General features: G+C 52.3%; 1 protein-coding gene across 1 annotated transcript; it reads right to left on the bottom strand.

Annotated features, from left to right (window-relative positions):
• Positions 1-606: 606 nt before the first annotated feature.
• On the bottom strand, positions 607-19,045 carry LOC144484286 (uncharacterized). Its single transcript, XM_078202814.1, has 6 exons — positions 17,873-19,045; positions 10,540-10,568; positions 9,238-9,399; positions 6,182-6,248; positions 4,522-4,629; positions 607-1,912 (listed from the first exon to the last, which is right to left on the bottom strand). Exons 1-6 carry the CDS (start codon positions 19,043-19,045, stop codon positions 818-820), a joined length of 2,634 nt encoding a protein of 877 aa, XP_078058940.1. The 3' UTR covers positions 607-817.
• Between the last annotated feature and the right edge of the window lie 1,461 nt (positions 19,046-20,506).

A 20,506-nucleotide genomic window follows, 5' to 3' on the forward strand; every position in this document is an offset into this window, starting at 1 on the left:
GATGTCCAATCACAATCCTGGAACTCCCTCTCTAACAGCACAGTGGGTGTACCTACACCACACAGGGACTGACTGATGTCCAATCACAATCCTGGAACTCCCTCCCTAACAGCACTGTGGGTGTACCTACACCACACAGGGACTGACTGATGTCCAATCACAATCCTGGAACTCCCTCCCTAACAGCACTGTGGGTGTACCTACACCACGCGGGGACTGACTGATGTCCAATCACAATCCTGGAACTCCCTCCCTAACAGCACAGTGGGTGTACCTACACCACACAGGGACTGACTGATGTCCAATCACAATCCTGGAACTCCCTCCCTAACGGCACTGTGGGTGTACCTACACCACACACGGGGACTGGTTGATGTCCAATCACAATCCTGGAATTCCCTCCCCAACGGCATTGTGGGTCAACCCACAGCACGTGGACTGCAGCGATTCAAGATGGCGGCTCACCACCACCTTCTCAAGGGGCAACTAGGGATGGGCAATAAATGCTGGGCCCAGCCAGCGACGCCCATGTCCCAGGAATAATATGGGTAAATCCACCATCAATCTTGACTGTCTAAAGTCATGTGAAAGAAATGGTGGTTGGCACAAGATGGAGGCAACACGGAGAGCGGTGAATGTCATCTCAAGCATCTGATTGGTCCCATTCAATCTTTTTCTCACACGCTTGGGCCTATTGTACCTCCACTACTCCTCCTTCTCCAATCAGGGGCGGGTCAGGTCATCTGTATTTACAAGATGGGGGAGGTCGCGTGTTGTTCACCAGAGGCCGCAGTCACGCCTAACCGCTTGGCAAGGCCTAGTCCCTGGTGGCAGCTTGGTTCCGGTGTTTTCTGGGCGCCGCGGCTGGAGGGTGTCCGGGAGAAGGCCGTGCCCTCGCCGTTGGCTCCAGGCCGCCCCTCGCCACGCCCTCCCCGCCTCCGCTGGTCCTCCCGGCGGCCGCCCGCGGCCTGCGCGCTGTGCCTTCCTCCTCCTCCTCATCACGGCCCCACCCGGAGAGTTGGCGGCCGACCTCCTCGCCCCATTGGTGGGCCCAGCTTCCCGCCAGGCCGGGTGGGGTTTTAGGGCCACGGTTGGCTCCCAGCAGCCCTGGGGAGGGGGAAAGGTTGCCCTTTCCCTCCAGGCCAGGCGGAGGAGGGCACTGGGACAACTTGCCGAGGCCGCTTCGGCCTAGTTGGTAGTTGAAGCCCTTTGGGGCACCGGCATGGGCCTTGCCCGCCAACATCCTGCTCCAGCCCTCCGTCGCCTCATCCTCCGAGCCCGCGGAACTGCTGACCTCCCCCGGCAGGCGGCGCGACTCCCGATTCCGGTCTTTCCGGAATGTTCCCTTCAGGCTCAGCTCCCTCGGGCCTCCTTCGCTCGTGGTGTGAAGGGCCGCAGTCAGCCGCTCCCCCGGGTCGATGGGCCCGAACGGATCATCAGGAGAGACGGCAAGGAGGCCCGCCGAGGGCGGGCGCCCCATCTCCGGCTTCCCCCCGGCCGCTCGGGCCTTGCCCCCTTTCCCCAGGTTCGGCCACCCCAGCAGAGGGTCGTCCTCCAGGCACTGGCTCCACGGGGTGAAGGCCGTCTGCCTGCGAGGGCCCGAAGCCAGACGTGCCCTTGGCGGCCTGGTGGGCTCCTCGCGGCCGGAGCGGGAGGCTTGCCCTTCTGGGCGGTGCAGCCCGTCGTTTCCTCGGCGCTGCGGCTTATCGACTGCTGGCGGCGTCGCCGTGACCTTGGCCGCCGGGCAGTCGGGTCCCTCGGCCCCCGTTTCGGGCACCTCGTCCATGAAGGGGGCGGGCGGGGTGTAGACAGGGACGTCGAGAAAGGGCGAGCGATCAACGCCGGCATCCAGGAGGTCATGTCCATGTTGGGTGGCGGCCGTTGGCAGGAGGGCAGCAACCCGGTGAGGCGGCTAAAGAGAAACCAACACAGGCACAAGAGTCACAAAGGTGCGCCACAAACGGGAGCAAGCTGACATCAACTGGCTTCGCCCATTAAACTTACAAAAGGATCATTTCACAAACACAATGGCAGTTTCAAAATGGCCGACAATTTGCAGCTGTACAGCCAAAACCCATCGACACTGGCTCCGGCTGACACAAAATGGCCGACACACAAAAAAATGGCCGACACACAAAAAAAATGGCCGACACACAAAAAAATGGCCGACACACAAAAAAATGGCCACTTGTGCAGGTGTGCTGGTCTGCACAGACATCACCCTACCCAAGTGTGAAGACCATTATTGTCTTAATTTGCACGTGGGATATAATTCCGCTATCGTATGTTACAGGCAGAGGGAGTAAAGGGTACGGGACGAGTTATGGTGGGTTGGGTTCTCTAATCCCGCCCGCCCCGGTGAACCGAGATTATGGGGAGAGAGTGGGGGCAGTGGGATTAACTTGGGGATTGATACAGGGCTATGGTGAGAGAGGTGGGCAGTGGGATTAGTTTGGGATTGATGCAGGGCTATGGGGAGAAAGCGGGGCTGTGGGATTAGTTTGGGGATTGACACATGGCTATGGGGAGAGAGCAGGGCAGTGGGATTAGTTTGGGGATTGATACAGGGCTATGGGGAGAGAGCGGGGCAGTGGGATTAGTTTGGGGATTGATACAGGGCTATGGGGAGAGAGCGGGCAGTGGGATTAGTTTGGGGATTGATAGAGGGCTATGGGGAGAGAGCGGGGCAGTGGGATTAGTTTGGGGATTGATGCAGGGCTATGTGGAGAGAGCGGGGCTGTGGGATTAGTTTGGGGATTGATACAGGGCTATGGGGAGAGAGTGGGGCTGTGGGATTAGTTTGGGTATTGATACAGGGCTATGGGGACGGAGTGGGGCAGTGGGATTAGTTTGGGGATTGATGCAGGGCTATGGGGAGAGAGTGGGGCAGTGGGATTAGTTTGGGGATTGATACAGGGCTATGGGGACGGAGTGGGGCAGTGGGATTAGTTTGGGGATTGATACAGGGCTATGGGGAGAGAGCGGGGCAGTGGGATTGGTTTGGGGATTGATACAGGGCTATGGGAGAGAGTGGGGCTGTGGGATTAGTTTGGGTATTGATACAGGGCTATGGGGACGGAGTGGGGCAGTGGGATTAGTTTGGGGATTGATGCAGGGCTATGGGGAGAGAGTGGGGCAGTGGGATTAGTTTGGGGATTGATACAGGGCTATGGGGACGGAGTGGGGCAGTGGGATTAGTTTGGGGATTGATACAGGGCTATGGGGAGAGAGCGGGGCAGTGGGATTAGTTTGGGGATTGACACAGGGCTATGGGGAGAGAGCGGGGCAGTGGGATTAGTTTGGGGATTGATAGAGGGCTATGGGGAGAGAGCGGGGCAGTGGGATTAGTTTGGGGATTGATGCAGGGCTATGTGGAGAGAGCGGGGCTGTGGGATTAGTTTGGGGATTGATACAGGGCTATGGGGAGAGAGCGGGGCTGTGGGATTAGTTTGGGTATTGATACAGGGCTATGGGGAGAGTGCGGGGCAGTGGGATTAGTTTGGGGATTGATACAGGGCTATGGGGAGAGAGTGGGGCAGTGGGATTAGTTTGGGGATTGATACAGGGCTATGGGGAGAGAGCGGGGCAGTGGGATTAGTTTGGGGATTGACACAGGGCTATGGGGGAGAGAGCGGGGCAGTGGGATTAGTTTGGGAATTGATACAGGGCTATGGGGAGAGAGTGGGGCTGTGGGATTAGTTTGGGTATTGATACAGGGCTGTGGGGAGAGAGCGGGGCAGTGGGATTAATTTGGGGATTGACACAGAGCTATGGGGAGAGAGCGGGGCAGTGGGATTAGTTGGGGGATTGATACAGGGCTATGGGGAGAGAGCGGGGCAGTGGGATTAGTTTGGGGATTGATACAGGGCTATGGGAGTGGGGCAGTGGGATTAGTTGGGGGATTGATACAGGGCTATGGGGAGAGAGCGGGGCAGTGGGATTAGTTTGGGGATTGATACAGGGCTATGGGGAGAGAGCGGGGCAGTGGGATTAGTTTGAGGATTGATACAGGGCTATGGGGAGAGAGTGGGGCAGTGGGATTAGTTTGGGATTGATACAGGGCTCTGGGAAGTGAGCGGGGCCGTGTGATTAGTTTGGGGATTGCTACAGGGCTATGGGGAGGGAGTGAGGCAGTGGGATTACTTGGGGGATTGGTACAGGGCTATGGGGAGAGAGTGAGGCTGTGGGATTAGTTTGGGTATTGATACAGGGCTATGGGGAGAGAGCGGGGCAGTGGGATTAGTTGGGGGATTGATACAGGGCTATCGGGAGAGAGTGGGGCAGTGGGATTAGTTTGGAGATTGGTACGGGTCTATGGGGAGGGAGTGGGGCAGTGGGATTAGTTGGGGGATTGATACAGGGCTATGGGGAGAGAGCGGGACAGTGGGATTAGTTGGGGGATTGTTACAGGGCTCTGGGGAGTGTGAAATGGGGTGCATTCGTTAATTTGAGATTGAGACCAGATTTATTTCCTTCAAATTTAAATAACCTGAACTCAGTATTTAGTCTAAAGAGACTTACGTGAATATTTTGCAAGCTGCAGATGGTTCTCTGGGCGTTTGTTAGTCTGTTGGTTAGCTCTGATATCTGCAGATTCAGATCCTTTCTCTCTGTCTCCATACCTTGTGACTGAAATGGTGATTAAATTTCCAATTAAACATTGCTCCTGTTAAAATCAACTGCATGGACACATAGATGGCACAGTGGGTTAGCACTGCTGCCTCACAGCGCCAGGGTCCCGGGTTCGATTCCCGGCTTGGGTCACTGTCTGTGCGGAGTCTGCACGTTCTCCCCGTGTCTGCGTGGGTTTCCTCCGGGTGCTCCGGTTTCCTCCCACAGTCCGAAAAATGTGCAGGTTCGGTGGATTAGCCGTGCTAAATTGCCCCTTGGTGTCTGGGGGATTAGCAGAGTAAATATGTAGGGTTGTGAGAATAGGGCCTGGGTGGGATTGTGGTCGGTGCAGACTCGATGGGTCGAATGGTCTCCTTCTGCACTGTAGGATTCTATAAAATCGCTGGCCAGTCTGCGACCAGTGCGTGGTTTGGTCACAAGGCTTCTTAATAGTCAGACATTTCATGCAGTTGACTTCTGAATGTGTACAGCTGGGAACGTAACAATGGGTAACGGATGTTCAACCCCATCGAGGCATAAGATACAGGAGCAGAATGAGGCCATTCAGCCCATCGAGTCTGCTCTGCCATTCGATCATGGCTGATAAGTTTCTCAACCCCATTCTCCCGCCTCTCCTCCATAACAACCTAACCCGCACATCTTTAGACCGTGGGAGGAAACCGGAGCACCCGGAGGAAACCCACGCAGACACGGGGAGAACATGCAGACTCCACACACGGTCACCCGAGGCCGGGATTGAACCCTGGTCCCTGACACTGTGAGGCAGCAGCGCTAATCACTGTACCAACATACCGCCCTTAGATTAGGGAGATTGGCCATGCTAAATTGCCCTTTAGTGTCCAAAGATGTGCAGGTTAGAGGGATTGGCCATGCTAAATTGTCCCTTAGTGTCCAAAGATGTGTAGGTTAGGTGGATTGGCCGTGCTAAATTGTCCCTTGGTGTCCAAAGATGTGCAGGTTAGGTGGATTGGCCATGCTAAATTGTCCCTTGATGTCCAAAGATGTGCAGTTAGGGGGATTGGCCATGCTAAATTGTCCCTTGATGTCCAAAGATGTGCAGTTAGGGGGATTGGCCATGCTAAATTGTCCCTTGGTGTCCAAAGATGTGCAGGTTAGGGGGATTGGACATGCTAAATTGTCCCTTGGTGTCCAAAGATGTGCAGGTTAGGTGGATTGGCCATGCTAAATTGTCCCTTAATGTCCAAAGATGTGCGGGTTAGGTGGATTGGCCATGCTAAAGTGTCCCTTAGTGTCCAAAGATGTGCAGGTTAGAGGGATTGGCCATGCTAAATTGTCCCTTAATGTCCAAAGATGTGCTGGTTAGGTGGATTGGCTATGCTAAATTGTCCCTTGGTGTCCAAAGATGTGCAGGTTAGGTGGATTGGCCATGCTAAATGTGTGGGGTTCCAGGGAGAGTGTCTCGGTAAGATACTCTATCAGAGAGTTGGAGCAGAGTGTTGGGCTGAAGGGCCTCTCCTGCCCTGTAGGAATGCTGTGATGATTCCACCCTCTGTTCCCGTGCGTGAGAAGCTTGGAAGAGTGAACTTACGATGGTGTGGAGTTTCTCCTCCATGAGCTCGTTGACCTGTTGCGTGTTGGAGTAATTCTCCTGTAGCCTGTGGGACAAAGCACAACGCTGGAGGTCAGATGCTTCAGCTGGACGTAGGGCCGGGTTAGGCCGCACCTGGTGTTAGTATGAGCAGGTCTGGGCTCCGCAACTCACTGAGCCTGGATGGAGCGCAGTGTAACTTTACCCCAATGATAGCTGGACTCCGAAGGGTTGAATGGGGAGGGTCTTACGGCAGAGGTGGGGGCGGGGGGGGGGGGGGCGGTTTAGCGTCCTTGGCTCTGAGCCAGAAGGTCCAGGGTCAAACCCCATAGCCCTGTATCAATCCCCCAAGTAATCCCACTGCCCCACTCTCTCCCCATAGCCCTGTATCAATCCCCCAAGTAATCCCACTGCCCCACTCTCTCCCCATAGCCCTGTATCAATCCCCCAAGTAATCCCACTGCCCCACTCTCTCCCCATAGCCCTGTATCAATCCCCCAAGTAATCCCACTGCCCCACTCTCTCCCCATAGCCCTGTATCAATCCCCATGACTTGACGGCCAAGGAAAGAGAGAGAGAGAGGGAAGTCAGGAAGAGAGAGAGAAGGAGAGAGAGATAGAGAGAGAAACTGAAAAAGACAGAGGGGGAGGGAGAGCGGGGAAAGAAAGTAGGAAAGAGAGAGAGAGATAGAAACAGAGAGAGGGAGATGGAAGAAAGGAAGAAAGAGAGAGAGAGAGAAAGAGAGAGAAACTGAAAAGAAAAGAGGGAGAGAGATGGAAGGAAGGAAGGGAGAGAGAAAATAAGGGAGAGAGAATCCAAAAAAGAGAGAGAGCAAGGCGGATGGGGGGGAAGAGATGGAATGAGAGAGAAAGAGGGACAGATGGAGAGGAAGAGAAGAAAAGAGAGAGGTGGAAAAGTTTTAAAGCTTTAAGTTTAAAGTTTTTAAAGTTTATTTATTAGTGTCGTAAGTAAGGCTGACATTAACACTGCAATGCAGTTACTGTGAAAATCCCCCGAGTCGCCACATTCCGGTGCCTGTTCGGGTACACTGAGGGAGAATTTAGCACGGACAATGCACCCTAAGCTGCACATCTTTGGACTGTGGGAGGAAACCGGAGCACCCGGAGGAAACCCACACAGACACGGGGAGAATGTGCAAACTCCACACAGACAGTGACCCAAGCCGGGAATCAAATCCGGGTTCCTGGCGCTGTGAGGCAGCAGTGCTAACCCACTGTGCTACCCATTCCTGGGATCAGTGAACCTCCTCTGGATCTTCTCCAGAGGAGAAGGTTCGCCCCCCCTCCCCTCCCCTCCCCTCCCCTCAGTTAACATTGCCAGCTCCGACACTATAGTTAAGAAAGCCCCACCAACGCCTCTACTTTCTCAGAAGTCTAAGGAAATTCGACATGTCCGCTACGACTCTCACCAACTTTTACAGATGCACCATAGAAAGCATCCTTTCTGGTTGTATCACAGCTTGGTATGGGGCTCCTGCTCTGCCCAAGACCACAAGAAATTATAAAGGGTCATGAATGTAGCCCAATCCATCACGCAAACCAGCTTCCCATCCATTGACTCTGTCTACACTTCCCGCTGCCTCGGGAAAAGCAGCCGGCATAATCAAGGACCCCCACGCACCCCGGACATTCTCTCTTCCACCTTCTTCCGTCGGGAAAAAGATACAAAAGTCTGAGGTCACGTACCGACCGACTCAAGAACAGCTTCTTCCCTGCTGCTGTCAGACTTTAGAATGGACCTACTTAATATTAAGCTGATCTTTCTCTACACCCTAGCTGTGACTGTAACACTACATTCTGCACTCTCTCCTTTCCTTCTCTATGAACGGTATGCTTTGTCTGTATAGTGCGCAAGAAACAATACTTTTCACTGTATCCCAATACATGTGACAATAATAAATCAAATCAAATCTTAAGCTGTATTTGAGGCCAAAACGTTGTGAGATTTCAGGAAGAAATTAGACATCGATCTCGGGGCGAAAGAGATCGAGGGATATGAGGGGGGGGAAGGGGGGAATAAGACCATAAGACATAGGAGCGGAAGTAAGGCCATTCGGCCCATCGAGTCCACTCCACCATTCAATCATGGTTGATTTCAACTCCATTTACCCGCTCTCTCCCCATAGCCCTTAATTCCTCGAGAAATCAAGAATTTATCAATTTCTGTCTTGAAGACGCTCAACGTCTCGGCCTCCACAGCCCTCTGTGGCAATGAATTCCACAGACCCACCACTCTCTGGCTGAAGAAATTTCTCCTCATCTCTGTTCTAAAGTGACTCCCTTTTATTCTAAGGCTGTGCCCCCGCGTCCTAGTCTCCCCTGTTAATGGAAACAACTTCCCTACGTCCATCCTATCTAAGCCGTTCATTATCTTGTAAGTTTCTATCAGATCTCCCCTCAACCTCCTAAACTCCAATGAATATAATCCCACGATCCTCAGACGTTCATCGTATGTCAGGCCTACCATTCCTGGGATCATCCGTGTGAATCTCCGCTGGACCCGCTCCAGTGCCAGTATGTCCTTCCTGAGGTGTGGGGCCCAAAATTGCTCACAGTACTCCAAATGGGGCCTAACCAGTGCTTTATAAAGCCTCAGAAGTACATCCCTGCTTTTGTATTCCAAGCCTCTTGAGATAAATGACAACATTACATTTGCTTTCTTAATTACGGACTCAACCTGCAAGTTTACCTTTAGAGAATCCTGGACTAGGACTCCCAAGTCCCTTTGCACTTTAGCATTATGAATTTTGTCACCGTTTAGAAAATCAGGATCAGGATATTGAATTTGATGATCCGCCAATGATCGTAATGAATGGGGGAACAGGCTGGAAGGGCTGAATGGCCTCCTCCTGCTTCTAGTTTCTATGTTTCTCTGCACCCTAGTTATGACAGTACTGCATTCTGCACCCTCTCCTTTCCTTCTCCCCTATGTACTCTCTGAACGGTATGCTTTGTCTGTACAGCGCGCAAGAAACAATACTTTTCACTGTATCCCAGTACATGTGGCAATAATAAACCAAATCAAAATGAATTTACCTCTGGAATTTTGCCCGCAGTTCCTCCAGGCCCGCCTGTGCCCGCTGCAACTCAGTCTCCAGGTGCCCGTGGCTGGATTTGAAGTCAGCGTCCATGATCTCCGTCCTGTGGGCTGCGCACCCCAGGTTCCTCTGTAGGCCGCTGCTCTCCTCCTGTACGTACCTGGGCATGGGGGACACGCGAACTGAGATGAACACTTCCCATGATACACAGTCCCCGCAACGAGAATGGGGATAGCTTTTGTTTTATTCATTCGTGGGACATGGGCGTCGCTGGCTGGGCCCAGCATTTATTGCCCATCCCTAGTTGCCCCTTGGAGGGCAGTTGAGAGTCAACCACATTGGCTGTGGCACTGGAGTCACGTGTAGGCCAGACCGGGGTAAGGACGGCAGATTTCCTTCCCTGAAGGGAACCAGGTGGGTTTTTCCCACAATGGGTCATCAGTAGATTCTTAATCCCAGATATTTTTTATTGAATTCAAATTCCACCATCTGCCGTGGCGGGATTCGAACCCGGGTCCCCCAGAACATTAGCTGAGTTTCTGGATTAATCGTCTAGAGATAATACCACTGGACCATCACGTTCCCTTGCAAGAAGTTGCCACGTTCCAGCATCATCTTGAATCTCTTACTAATGGAAACATCTTCCCTACGTCCACTCTATCCAGGCCTTTCTGGAAGTTTTAGTGAGATTCCACCCCCCTCATCCTTCTCAACTCCATCCAGTACAGACCCAGAGTCCTCAAACACTTCTTATACGTGCTTCATATAATCATACAAGGCTTATCATAAAATCCCTACAGTGCAGAAGGAGGCCACTCAGCCCATCGAGTCTGCACCGACCACAATCCCACCCAAGTCCTTTCCCCGTAGCCCCACATATTTACCCCGCTAATTCCCTCTGACACTAAGGATCTTTGGAGAGGAGGTTCATGACAATGACCCTGGGTATGGGTGGCACAGTGGGTTAGCCCTGTTGCCTCCGAGTGCCAGGGACCCGGGTTCGATTCCCAGCTCGGGTCACTGTCTGTGCGGAGTCTGCACGTTCTCCCTGTGTCGGCGTGGGTTTCCTCCGGGTGCTCCGGTTTCCTCTCACACTCCAGAGATGTGCAGGTTAGGTGGATTGGCCACGGGGGAGAATGTGCAGACTCCACAGAGACGGTGACCCGAATTGAACCCACTTCCCTGGCGCTGTGAGGCAGCAGCGTTAACCATTTGCCCCGGTTTTGAGAATTTCCAGTCAAAAAGTACAGAGTGACTTGAGAAGCTAACAGAAGCTCAAGACAAAAAAGGGAAAACCTACCTCAGATGGTGAGCATCGGTCAGCATCTCCTGGAGAGAGAGAGAGACAAAAGAAAGGATAATTAATCTTCCCAGCCTCGGAATTCTTATCATACTGGACTTATTCACCCAATCAGAACCTCTGCTGACGCAATGTCCAGAAGGAAAAGCCAATATAAACTCGGATATGAAGGACGCCAGTAACACTTGTCCAAATTGGTCCAAAACAAAGGTCTCCTTCCAGGAGTGGCACAGTGGGTTAGCACTGCTGCCTCACAGCGCCAGGGACCCAGATTCGATTCCCACCTCGGGTCACTGTCTGTGCGGAGTCTGCACGTTCCCCCCGTGTCTGCGTGGGTTTCCTCCGGGTGCTCCGGTTTCCTCCCACAGTCCAAAGATGTACGGGTTAGGGGGATTGGCCATGCTAAATTGTCCCTTAGTGTCCAAAGATGTGCAGGTTAGATGGATTGGCCATGCTAAATTGTCCCTTAGTGCCCAAAGATGTGCAGGTTAGATGGATTGGCCGTGCTAAATTGTCCCTTAGTGTTCAAAGATGTGCAGGTTAGATGGATTGGCCATGCTAAATTATCCCTTAGTGTCCAAAGATGTGCAGGTTAGATGGATTGGCCGTGCTAAATTGTCCCTTAGTGTCCAAAGATGTGCAGGTTAGATGGATTGGCCATGCTAAATTATCCCTTAGTGTCCAAAGATCTGTGGGTTCACCAAGTTTCCCTGAATTCCAGATGCTTTAACCTTCTCAATCAGTCTCCCATGTGGGACTTTGTTAATGGCTTTGCTAAAATCCATATAGACTACATCAACTGCACTTCCTGCATCCACACACTCGATCTCACTTTCGAAAAATTCGATCAAATTTGTTAGGCATGACCTCTCTCTGACAAAGCCATGCTGACTATCCCTAATCAATCTGTGTTTTTCCAAGTGAAGATTAATTCTCTCCTTCAGAATTTTCTCCAATAGTTTCCTTACCGCTGGCGTGAAACTCACCGGTCTGTAATTCCCTGGTTTATCTCAATGACCCTTCTTGAGAAGTGGAACCGCATTAGCCATTCTCCAGTCCTCTTCCGAGGCTGGAGGAAAATTAAAAATTTGTCATCGAGTCTCAGAGGTTTACAGCATGGAAACAGACCTTTGGCCCAACTTGTCCATGCTGCCCTTTTGTTTTAACCACTAAGCTAGTCCCAATTGGCCACGCTTGGCCCATATCCCACACCCATCTTACCCATGTAACTGTCTAAATGCTTTTGAAAAGACAAAATTGTACCCGCCTCTACTACTGCCTCTGGCAGCTCGTTCCAGACACTCACCACCCTCTGTGTGAAAGAATTGCCCCTCTGGACACTTTTGTATCTCTCCCCTCTCACCTTAAACCTACACCCTCTCGTTTTAGACTCCCCTACCTTTGGGAAAAGATATTGACTATCTACCTTGTCTGTGCCCCTCATTATTTTATAGGCCTCGCTAAGATCACCCCTAAGCCTCTTATGCTCCAGAGAAAAAAGTCCCAGTCTATCCAGCCTCTCCTTATAACTCAATCCATCAAGTCCCGGTAGCATCCTAGTAAATCTTTTCTGCACTCTTTCTAGTTTAATAATATCCTTTCTATAATAGGGTGACCAGAATTGCACACAGTATTCCAAGTATGGCCTTACCAATGTCTTGTACAACTTCAACAAGACGTCCCAACTCCTGTATTCAATGTTCTGACCAATGAAACCAAGCATGCCGAATGCCTTCTTCACCACTCTGTCCACCTGTGACTCCACTTTCAAGGAGATAGGAACCTGTGTCAGAACCCCTGCAATTTCCTACCTTGCTTCCCACAGCAGCCTGGGATGCAGTTCATCCGGGCCTGGGGATCTATCCCATTTTTAAGCCCGACAAACACTCCAATCCTTCCCCATTTCCGATGTCAAACTCCAAATTAAAAATATTCAAAGACTCTGCTCCCACCACCCCTTGAGCAAGAATGTTCCGGAGAATTGCCACCCTCCGTGGTACTGTGGTTAGCACTGCTGCCTCATAGTGCCAGAGACCTGGGTTCGATTCCCAGCTTGGGTCTCCGTCTATGCGGAGTCTGCACGTTCTCCCCGTGTCTGTGTGGGTTTCCTCCGGGTGCTCCGGTTTCCTCCCACAGTCCGAAAGACCTGCTGGTTAGGGTGCACTGGCCATGCTAAATTCTCCCTCAGTGTTACCCGAACAGGGGCCGGAGTGTGGCGACTGGGGGATTTTCATCACTCCCTCACAACACCAGGCACCCGGGTTCGATTCCTGCCTTGGGTCACCGTTTGTGTGGAGTCTGCACATTCTTCCCCTGTGTCTGCGTTGGTTTCCTCCCACAGTCCGAAAGACATGCAGGTTAGGTGGATTGGCCATGCTAAATTGCCCCTTAGTGTCTAAAGGTGTACAGGTTAGATGGATTGGCCATGCTAAATTGCCCCTTAGTGTCCAAAGATGTGTGGGTTAGGTGGATTGGCTGTGCTAAATTGCCCCTTAGTGTCCAACGATGTGTAGGTTAGGTGGATTGGCCATGTCAAATTGCCCCTTAGTGTCCAAAGATGTACAGGTTAGATGGATTGGCCATAGTAAATTTCCCCTTAGTGTCCAAAGATGCACAGGTTAGATGGATTGGCCATGCTAAATTGCCCCTTAGTGTCCAAAGATGTGCAGGTTAGGTGGATTGGCCGTGCTAAATTGTCCCTTAGTATCCAAAGATGTGCAGATTAGATGGATTGGCCATGGTAAATTTTTGATTTGATTTGATTTATTATTGTCACATATATTGGGATACAGTGAAAAGTATTGTTTCTTGCGCGCTATACAGACAAAGCATACCGTTCATAGAGAAGGAAAGAAGGTGGTGCAGAATGTAGTGTTACAGTCACAGCTAGGGTGTAGAGAAAGATCAACTTAATGCGAGGTAGGTCCATTCAAAAAGTCTGACAGCAGCAGGGAAGAAGCTGTTCTTGAATCGGTTGGAACGTGACCTCAGACTTTTGTATCTTTTTCCCAACGGAAGAAGGTGGAAGAGAGAATGTCCGGGGAGCGTGGGGTCCTTGATTATGCTGGCTGCTTTTCCCCGAGGCAGCGGGAAGTGTAGACGGAGTCAATGGATGGGAGGCTGGTTTGCGTGATGGGACTGGGCTACATTCACGACCCTTTGTAGTTTCTTGCGGTCTTGGGCAGAGCAGGAGCCCCAGACCAAGCTGTGATACATCCGGAAAGGATGCTTTCTGGCGGGGGTATGGAGGAGATTCACCAGGATGTTGCCTGGGATGGAGCATTTGAGCTATAAGGAGAGACTGGATAGACTTGAATTGTTTTCTCTTGAGCAGAGAAGGCTGAGCGGGGGGGACATGATTGAGGTGTGTGAGATTGTGAGGGGCATGGCCAGGTTGAGTAGGGAGCAGCTGTTCCCCTTGGTTGAGGGATCAATCCCAAGGGGGCATAGATTCAGAGGTGAATCACAGAATCCTACAGTGCAGAAGAGGCCCTTCAGCCCATCGAGTCTGCACCGATGCATGAAATACCCCGACCTGCCCACCTAATCCCAGTTGCCAGCACTGGGCACCATAGCCCTGAATGTTATGCCAAGTGCTCATCCAGGTACTTTTTAAAGGATGTGAGGCATCCCGCCTCCACCACCCTCCCAGGCAGCGCATTCCAGACCCCCACCACCCTCTGGGTAAAAAACATTTCCTCAAATCCCTCCCTAAACCTCCCGCTCCCTCACTTGTAACTTGTGTCCCCTCGTGACTGACCCTTCAACTGAGGTGGAACAGCCGCTCCCTATCCACCCTGTCCATGCCCCTCATAATCTTCAACACCTCGATCAGGTTGCCCCCTCAGTCTTCTCTGCTCCGGAGAAAACAACCCAAGCCTATCCAACCTCTCTTCATAACTTAAATGTTCTGTCCCCGGCAGCATCCTGGTGAATCTCCTCTGCACCCCCTCCAGTGCGATCACGTCCTTCCTATAATGTGGCGACCAGAACTGCACACAGTGCTCCAGCTGTGGCCTCACCAAAGTTCTACACAACTCCATCATGACCTCTCTGCCTTTGTTATCTATCCCCCGATGGATAAAGGCCAGTGTGCCTTTTTCACCTCCCTATCCACCTGCCTTTCCGCCTTTAGAGATCTATGGACAAACACGCCAAGGTCCCTTTGTTCTTCGGAACTTCCCGGTGTCAGATCTTTCATAGAATACCTCCTTGTCAAATTACTCCTTCCAAAGTGTATCACCTCACACTTTTCAGGGTTAAATTCCATCCGCCACTTATCCGCCCAATTTGACCATCTTGTCTACTTCTTCCTGTAACCCAAGACACTCGACCTCACGGTTAACCACCCGGCCAATCTTTGCGTCATCGGCAAACTTACTGATCCTCCGCCCCCTGCATAGTCATCCATGTCATTTATATGAATAACGGACAATAGGGGGCCCAGCACGGATCCCTGTGGTACGCCACTGGGCACTGGCTTCCAGGAAAAGAAATTTCACTCAGGGGGTGGAGGGAATCAGGAATACGCTGCCCGGGGAACCTTACAACCTTCGGATGAGCACCTGAAATATCGTTACATTCAAGGATATGGGGACAAGTGCAGGAAAATGGGATTAGTGCCACTTTAGTGGTAGATATTGTAGGTGGAGGATATGTGGGCCGAAGGGCATTTTTTGCGCTCTTTGACTTCATAGAATCATAGAAACCCTACAGCGCAGAAAGAGGCCATTCGGCCCAAGGAGTCTGCACCGACCACAATCCCACCCAGGCCCTACCCCCATATCCGTACATACATATCCACTAATCCCTTTAATCTACGCACCTAAGGGGCAATTTTAGCATGGCCAATCAACCTAACCCGCACATCTTTGGACTGTGGGAGGAAACTGGAGCACCCGGAGGAAACCCACGCAGACACGAGGGGAATGTGCAGACTCCACACAGACAGTGACCCAAGCCAGGAATCGAACCCAGGTCCCTGGAGCTGTGAAGCAGCAGTGCTAACCACTGTGCTACCGTGCCGCCCACTTTACGAGTGAATTTGTTTTTTAAACAACAATCAATGATAGTTGTTACTGTTTCCCCATGACTGAAACTGGCTTTATAATTCCAGATTTTTTTTTATTAATCAAATTTAAATTTTCCCACCCGGAGGGGGGGGGAAGATATCTCATAGTAGGTTGTTACATAAGGTTAAATTTCACGGGATCCAGGGTGAGGTAGCTAAATGGATACACAATTGGCTTGATGACAGAAGCCAGAGGGTGGTTGTTGAGGGTTGGTTTTCAAACTGGAGACCTGTGACCAGCGGTGTGCCTCAGGGATCAGTGCTGGGTCCACTGTTATTTGTCATTTATATTAATGATTTGGATGAGAATATAGGGGGTATGGTTAGTAAGTTTGCAGATGACACTAAGATTGGTGGCATAGTGGACAGTGAGGAAAGTTATCTCCAATTGCAACGGGATCTTGATCAATTGGGCCAGTGGGCTGATGAATGGCAGATGGAGTTTAATTTAGATAAATGTGAGGTGATGCATTTTGGTCGATTGAACCAGGGCAGGACTTACTCAGTTAATACAAAAACAAGAACAAAGAACAATACAGCACAGGAACAGGCCGTTCGGCCCTCCAAGCCCGCGCCGCTCCCTGGTCCAAACTAGACCATTCCTTTGTATCCCTCCATTCCCACTCCGTTCATATGGCTGTCCAGATAAGTCTTAAACGTTCCCAGTGTGTCCGCCTCCACCACCTTGCCCGGCAGCGCATTCCAGGCCCCCACCACCCTCTGTGTAAAATATGTCCTTCTGATATCTGTGTTAAACCTCCCCCCCTTCACCTTGAACCTATGACCCCTCGTGAATGTCACCACCGACCTGGGGAAAAGCTTCCCACCGTTCACCCTATCTATGCCTTTCATAATTTTATACACCTCTATTAAGTCTCCCCTCATCCTCCGTCTTTCCAGGGAGAACAACCCCAGTTTACCCAATCTCTCCTCATAACTAAGCCCCTCCATACCAGGCAACATCCTGGTAAACCTCCTCTGTACTCTCTCCAAAGCCTCCACGTCCTTCTGGTAGTGTGGCGACCAGAACTGGACGCAGTATTCCAAATGCGGCCGAACCAACGTTCTATACATCTGCAACATCAGACCCCAACTTTTATACTCTATGCCCCGTCCTATAAAGGCAAGCATGCCATATGCCTTCTTCACCACCTTCTCCACCTGTGACATCACTTTCAAGGATCTGTGGACTTGCACACCCAGGTCCCTCTGCGTATCTACACCCTTTATGGTTCTGCCATTTATCGTATAGCTCCTCCCTACATTATTTCTACCAAAATGCATCACTTCGCATTTATATGGTAGGGCGTTGGGGAGAGTTACAGAACAAAGAGATCTAGGGGTACAGGTTCATAGCTCCTTGAAAGTGGAGTCACAGGTGAACAGAGTGGTGAAGAAGGCATTCAGCATGCTTGGTTTCATTGGTCAGAACATTGAATACAGGAGTTGGGACGTCTTGTTGAAGTTGTACAAGACATTGGTAAGGCCACACTTGGAATACCGTGTACAGTTCTGGTCGCCCTATTATAGAAAGGATATTATTAAACTTGATAGTTTGAGTTATAAGGAGAGGCTGGATAGACGGGGACTTTTTTCTCTGGAGCGTAGGAGGCTGAGGGATGATCTTATAGAGGTCTATAAAATAATGAGGAGCACAGATCAGCTAGATAGTCAATATCTTTTCCCAAAGGTAGGGGAGTCTAAAACTAGAGGGCATAGGTTTAAGGTGAAAGGGGAGAGACACAAAAGTGTCCAGAGGGGCAATTTTTTCACACAGAGGGTGGTGAGTGTCTGGAACGAGCTGCCCGAGGCAGTAGTAGAGTCGGGTACAATTTTGTCTTTTAAAAAGCATTTAGACAGTTACATGGGTAAGATGGGTATAGAGGGATATGGGCCAAACGCGGGCAATTGGGACTAGCTTAGGGGTTTAAAAAAAAAGGGGGCGGCTTCCTCACGCAGAGAGTGGTGGGAGTGTGGAATGAGCTGCCGGATAAAGTGGTAAAGTGGCAAACTTTTAACATTTAAGAAAAACTTGGACGGGTTCATGGATGAGAGGGGTGTGGAGGGATATGGTCCAAGTGCAGGTCAGCGGGACTAGGCATAAAATGGTTCGGCACAGACATGAAGGGCCAAAAGGCCTGTTTCTGAGCTGTAATTTTCTATGGTTCTATGGCACGGGTTGAAGGGCCTGTTTCCATGCTGTAAACCTCCATGGCTGCCCTGGTGGGATTCGAACCCGCGAATGCAAGTTGTTCTCCTTACCTGAGCGAGGCCTGCTGCTTGAGGCTGTATCTCAACGACCCAGGACTCCTCTGGGCTGGAGCTTGAGTTGGCGTACGTGTCCCCGGCGGGTATCCCCGGCTGGGTGTGGTGAACCGGGCCCATCTCGAGGCTGGAGGCTGAGTCTGTCAGCTTGCCGCTGCCTCCTCCTCCTCCTTCCTGGCTGTGCCTGCCGCCCGGCGAGTCCCGCTCCAGATGCCAAGCGGCGCCCATTGTGGCGAGATGCCCGGCGTCCAGCGGGATGGGTCTCGCCCGAGCCGGGCCTGGCTCGGAGCCCCTCGCTCCCACCGGCTGCCTCGGGCCTTCTTCTGTCAGTTGGCGTTTGGGGCCTCGTCGCGGGCTGGGGGAGGGCCCCCTGTCGGGGCTGGCGCTCCGGCCCTCCCTCCTGTGCCGGGCTGGCGCCTCCTCCTGCCAGGCCTTGCCGTCCCGCGTGGCGCCGGCCTTGACCCCGCGGCACTGGCTCGGCTCCCCATCCCCTCCAACCGGCCCGTCCTGCGGCCTCAGGAAGCGGAGGCTGGCCGGGCTCAAGACCTGGGCCGTGATCTCGTCCAGGAATTGGGAAAATTTCACCTTCTGCCTCACGAGTCTCTCGCCAGCCGACGCCAGCTCCGACCCCTGGCCGGATCGGCCTTTCTTGCCCTTGCCCGGTGCCCCGGGGCCTGGCAGTGGGCTGGGGCCCCGGGGACGTCCCAGGGCGATGGACTCCATCGACTTGGCCTTCCTCAGTTCGGTGGGGCGCGTCCTGTCTTGCCGGCGCCCGGCCTGCCGGGGATCCGGGATGCTGGCCTGACGAGGCGAGACACGGCCCCGCTCCTCCCGGCCCTCTCTGGCGCTGCCGGGGTTCCCCGAGGCTCGGGCGCCCGGGTCGGCGCCGCTCTCCCGCGCTGGCCGCACGTCCAGGCAGGACCACGACTGCTCCCGTCGTACCGGCAGTGGGCGAGGGGGGAAAGCGCTCCCCTCGAGGCTGGCCTCCGAAGACAGAGAGGTGGAAGAGAAGGATGAGTGGGAAGGCAGGCAGTTCCTCCTGGTTGGGCCACTGCCTCGCCCCCTGGGGTCCGCCTCGACGCTGGCTCCTCCTCCTCTCCCCGAACTCCGCTGGGGAATGGGGCTGAAGAACCTCTCCATCACTTTTAACTTGCCAGCTGGTACCTCCATATCCCCCCACGGCAAGGGGAGAGTGACGGCTCTGTCGCTATCTGTCTGTCCCTCTCTCTGTCTCTCCCTCTCTGTCTCTTTCTCTGTCTCTCTCTCTCTGTCTCCTTCTCTCTCTGTCTCTGTCTCTTTCTCTCTCTGTCTCTTTCTCTCTCTGTCTCTTTCTCTCTCTGTCTCTTTCTCTCTCTGTCTCTTTCTCTTTCTGTCTCTTTCTCTCTCTGTCTCTCTCTCTCTCTCTGTCTCTTTCTCTCTCTCTGTCTCTTTCTCTCTCTGTCTCTTTCTCTCTCTGTCTCTTTCTCTCTCTGTCTCTTTCTCTCTCTGTCTCTTTCTCTCTCTGTCTCTTTCTCTCTCTGTCTCCCTCTCTCTCTGTCTCCCTCTCTCTCTGTCTCTTTCTCTCTCTGTCTCTTTCTCTCTCTGTCTCTTTCTCTCTCTGTCTCTCTCTCTCTCTCTGTCTCTTTCTCTCTCTCTGTCTCTTTCTCTCTCTGTCTCTTTCTCTCTCTGTCTCTTTCTCTCTCTGTCTCTTTCTCTCTCTGTCTCTTTCTCTCTCTGTCTCCCTCTCTCTCTGTCTCCCTCTCTCTCTGTCTCCCTCTCTCTCTGTCTCCCTCTCTCTGTCTCTGTTTAAAATTAAAGTTTAAAGTGTATTTATTAGTGTCACAAACAGGCTTACATTAACACTGCAATGAAGTTACTGTGAAAATCCCCTCGTCGCCACACTCTGGTGTTCGGGTAACACTGAGGGAGAATTTAGCACGGCCAATGCACCCTAACCAGCACGTCTTTCGGACTGTGGGAGGAAACCGGAGCACCCGGAGGAAACCCATGGAGAGACGGGGAGAATGTACAGACTCCGCACAAACAGTGGCCCAAGCCAGGAATTGAACCCGGATCCCTGGCACTGTGAGGCAGCAGTGCTAGCCACTGTGCCACCATGCCATTCTGTCTCTCCCTCCCTATCTCTCTCTCGCTGTCTCCTCTCTCTGCCTCTCTGTCTCTTTCTCTCTCTCCTCCTCTCTCTCTTTCTCTCTCTCTCTCTTTCTGTCTCTGTCTCGCTCGCTTTTAACACCCTCACCCAATCACGTGGCAAGCCTCAAAGACAGCCCACCTCATTGGGCCACAGATGACGTTGCTGTGGTGACACTGGACGGCACCCTCTCCCGGACCCCCCCACCCATAAAGCCAGGAGGTAATTTTAGATCACTGAATCGATTGACGCAGTGGACAGTTAACTGCCAATACCCATCGCCATGATGTGTGCCTTCAGCCAAGCGCAATGACCTCCACTGAGACAACCTCCCGCTAATCATTGTCCTTCAACTATGTCCCAGCCCCCAACACTCATCCAACACCTACCTCCCTCTCTTTAATTCAGAGGGAGAGTCACACAGACTCAAAATGGTTAACTCTGTTCCTCTCGCCCTACGCTTTCCCAGCGTCCTCTGTTTTCGTCTTCGATTCTGTGTCCAA

This window comes from Mustelus asterias, unplaced genomic scaffold (assembly GCF_964213995.1).
Source record: "Mustelus asterias unplaced genomic scaffold, sMusAst1.hap1.1 HAP1_SCAFFOLD_97, whole genome shotgun sequence".
NCBI classification, from domain to species: domain Eukaryota; kingdom Metazoa; phylum Chordata; class Chondrichthyes; order Carcharhiniformes; family Triakidae; genus Mustelus; species Mustelus asterias.

What these genes read in the sequence shown, in the direction of transcription:
- LOC144484286 (XM_078202814.1), bottom strand. Translation starts at nt 19,045, where the DNA reads ATGGAGGTACCAGCTGGCAAGTTAAAAGTGATGGAGAGGTTCTTCAGC. An exon ending in CTGCGGGCAAAATTCCAGAG is followed by an intron (nt 6,249 to 9,237) that starts GTAAATTCATTT and finishes TTTGTCCCACAG; the next exon opens with GCTACAGGAGAATTACTCCA. An exon ending in GCAGCTTGCAAAATATTCAC is followed by an intron (nt 1,913 to 4,521) that starts GTAAGTCTCTTT and finishes GTTTCTCTTTAG; the next exon opens with CCGCCTCACCGGGTTGCTGC.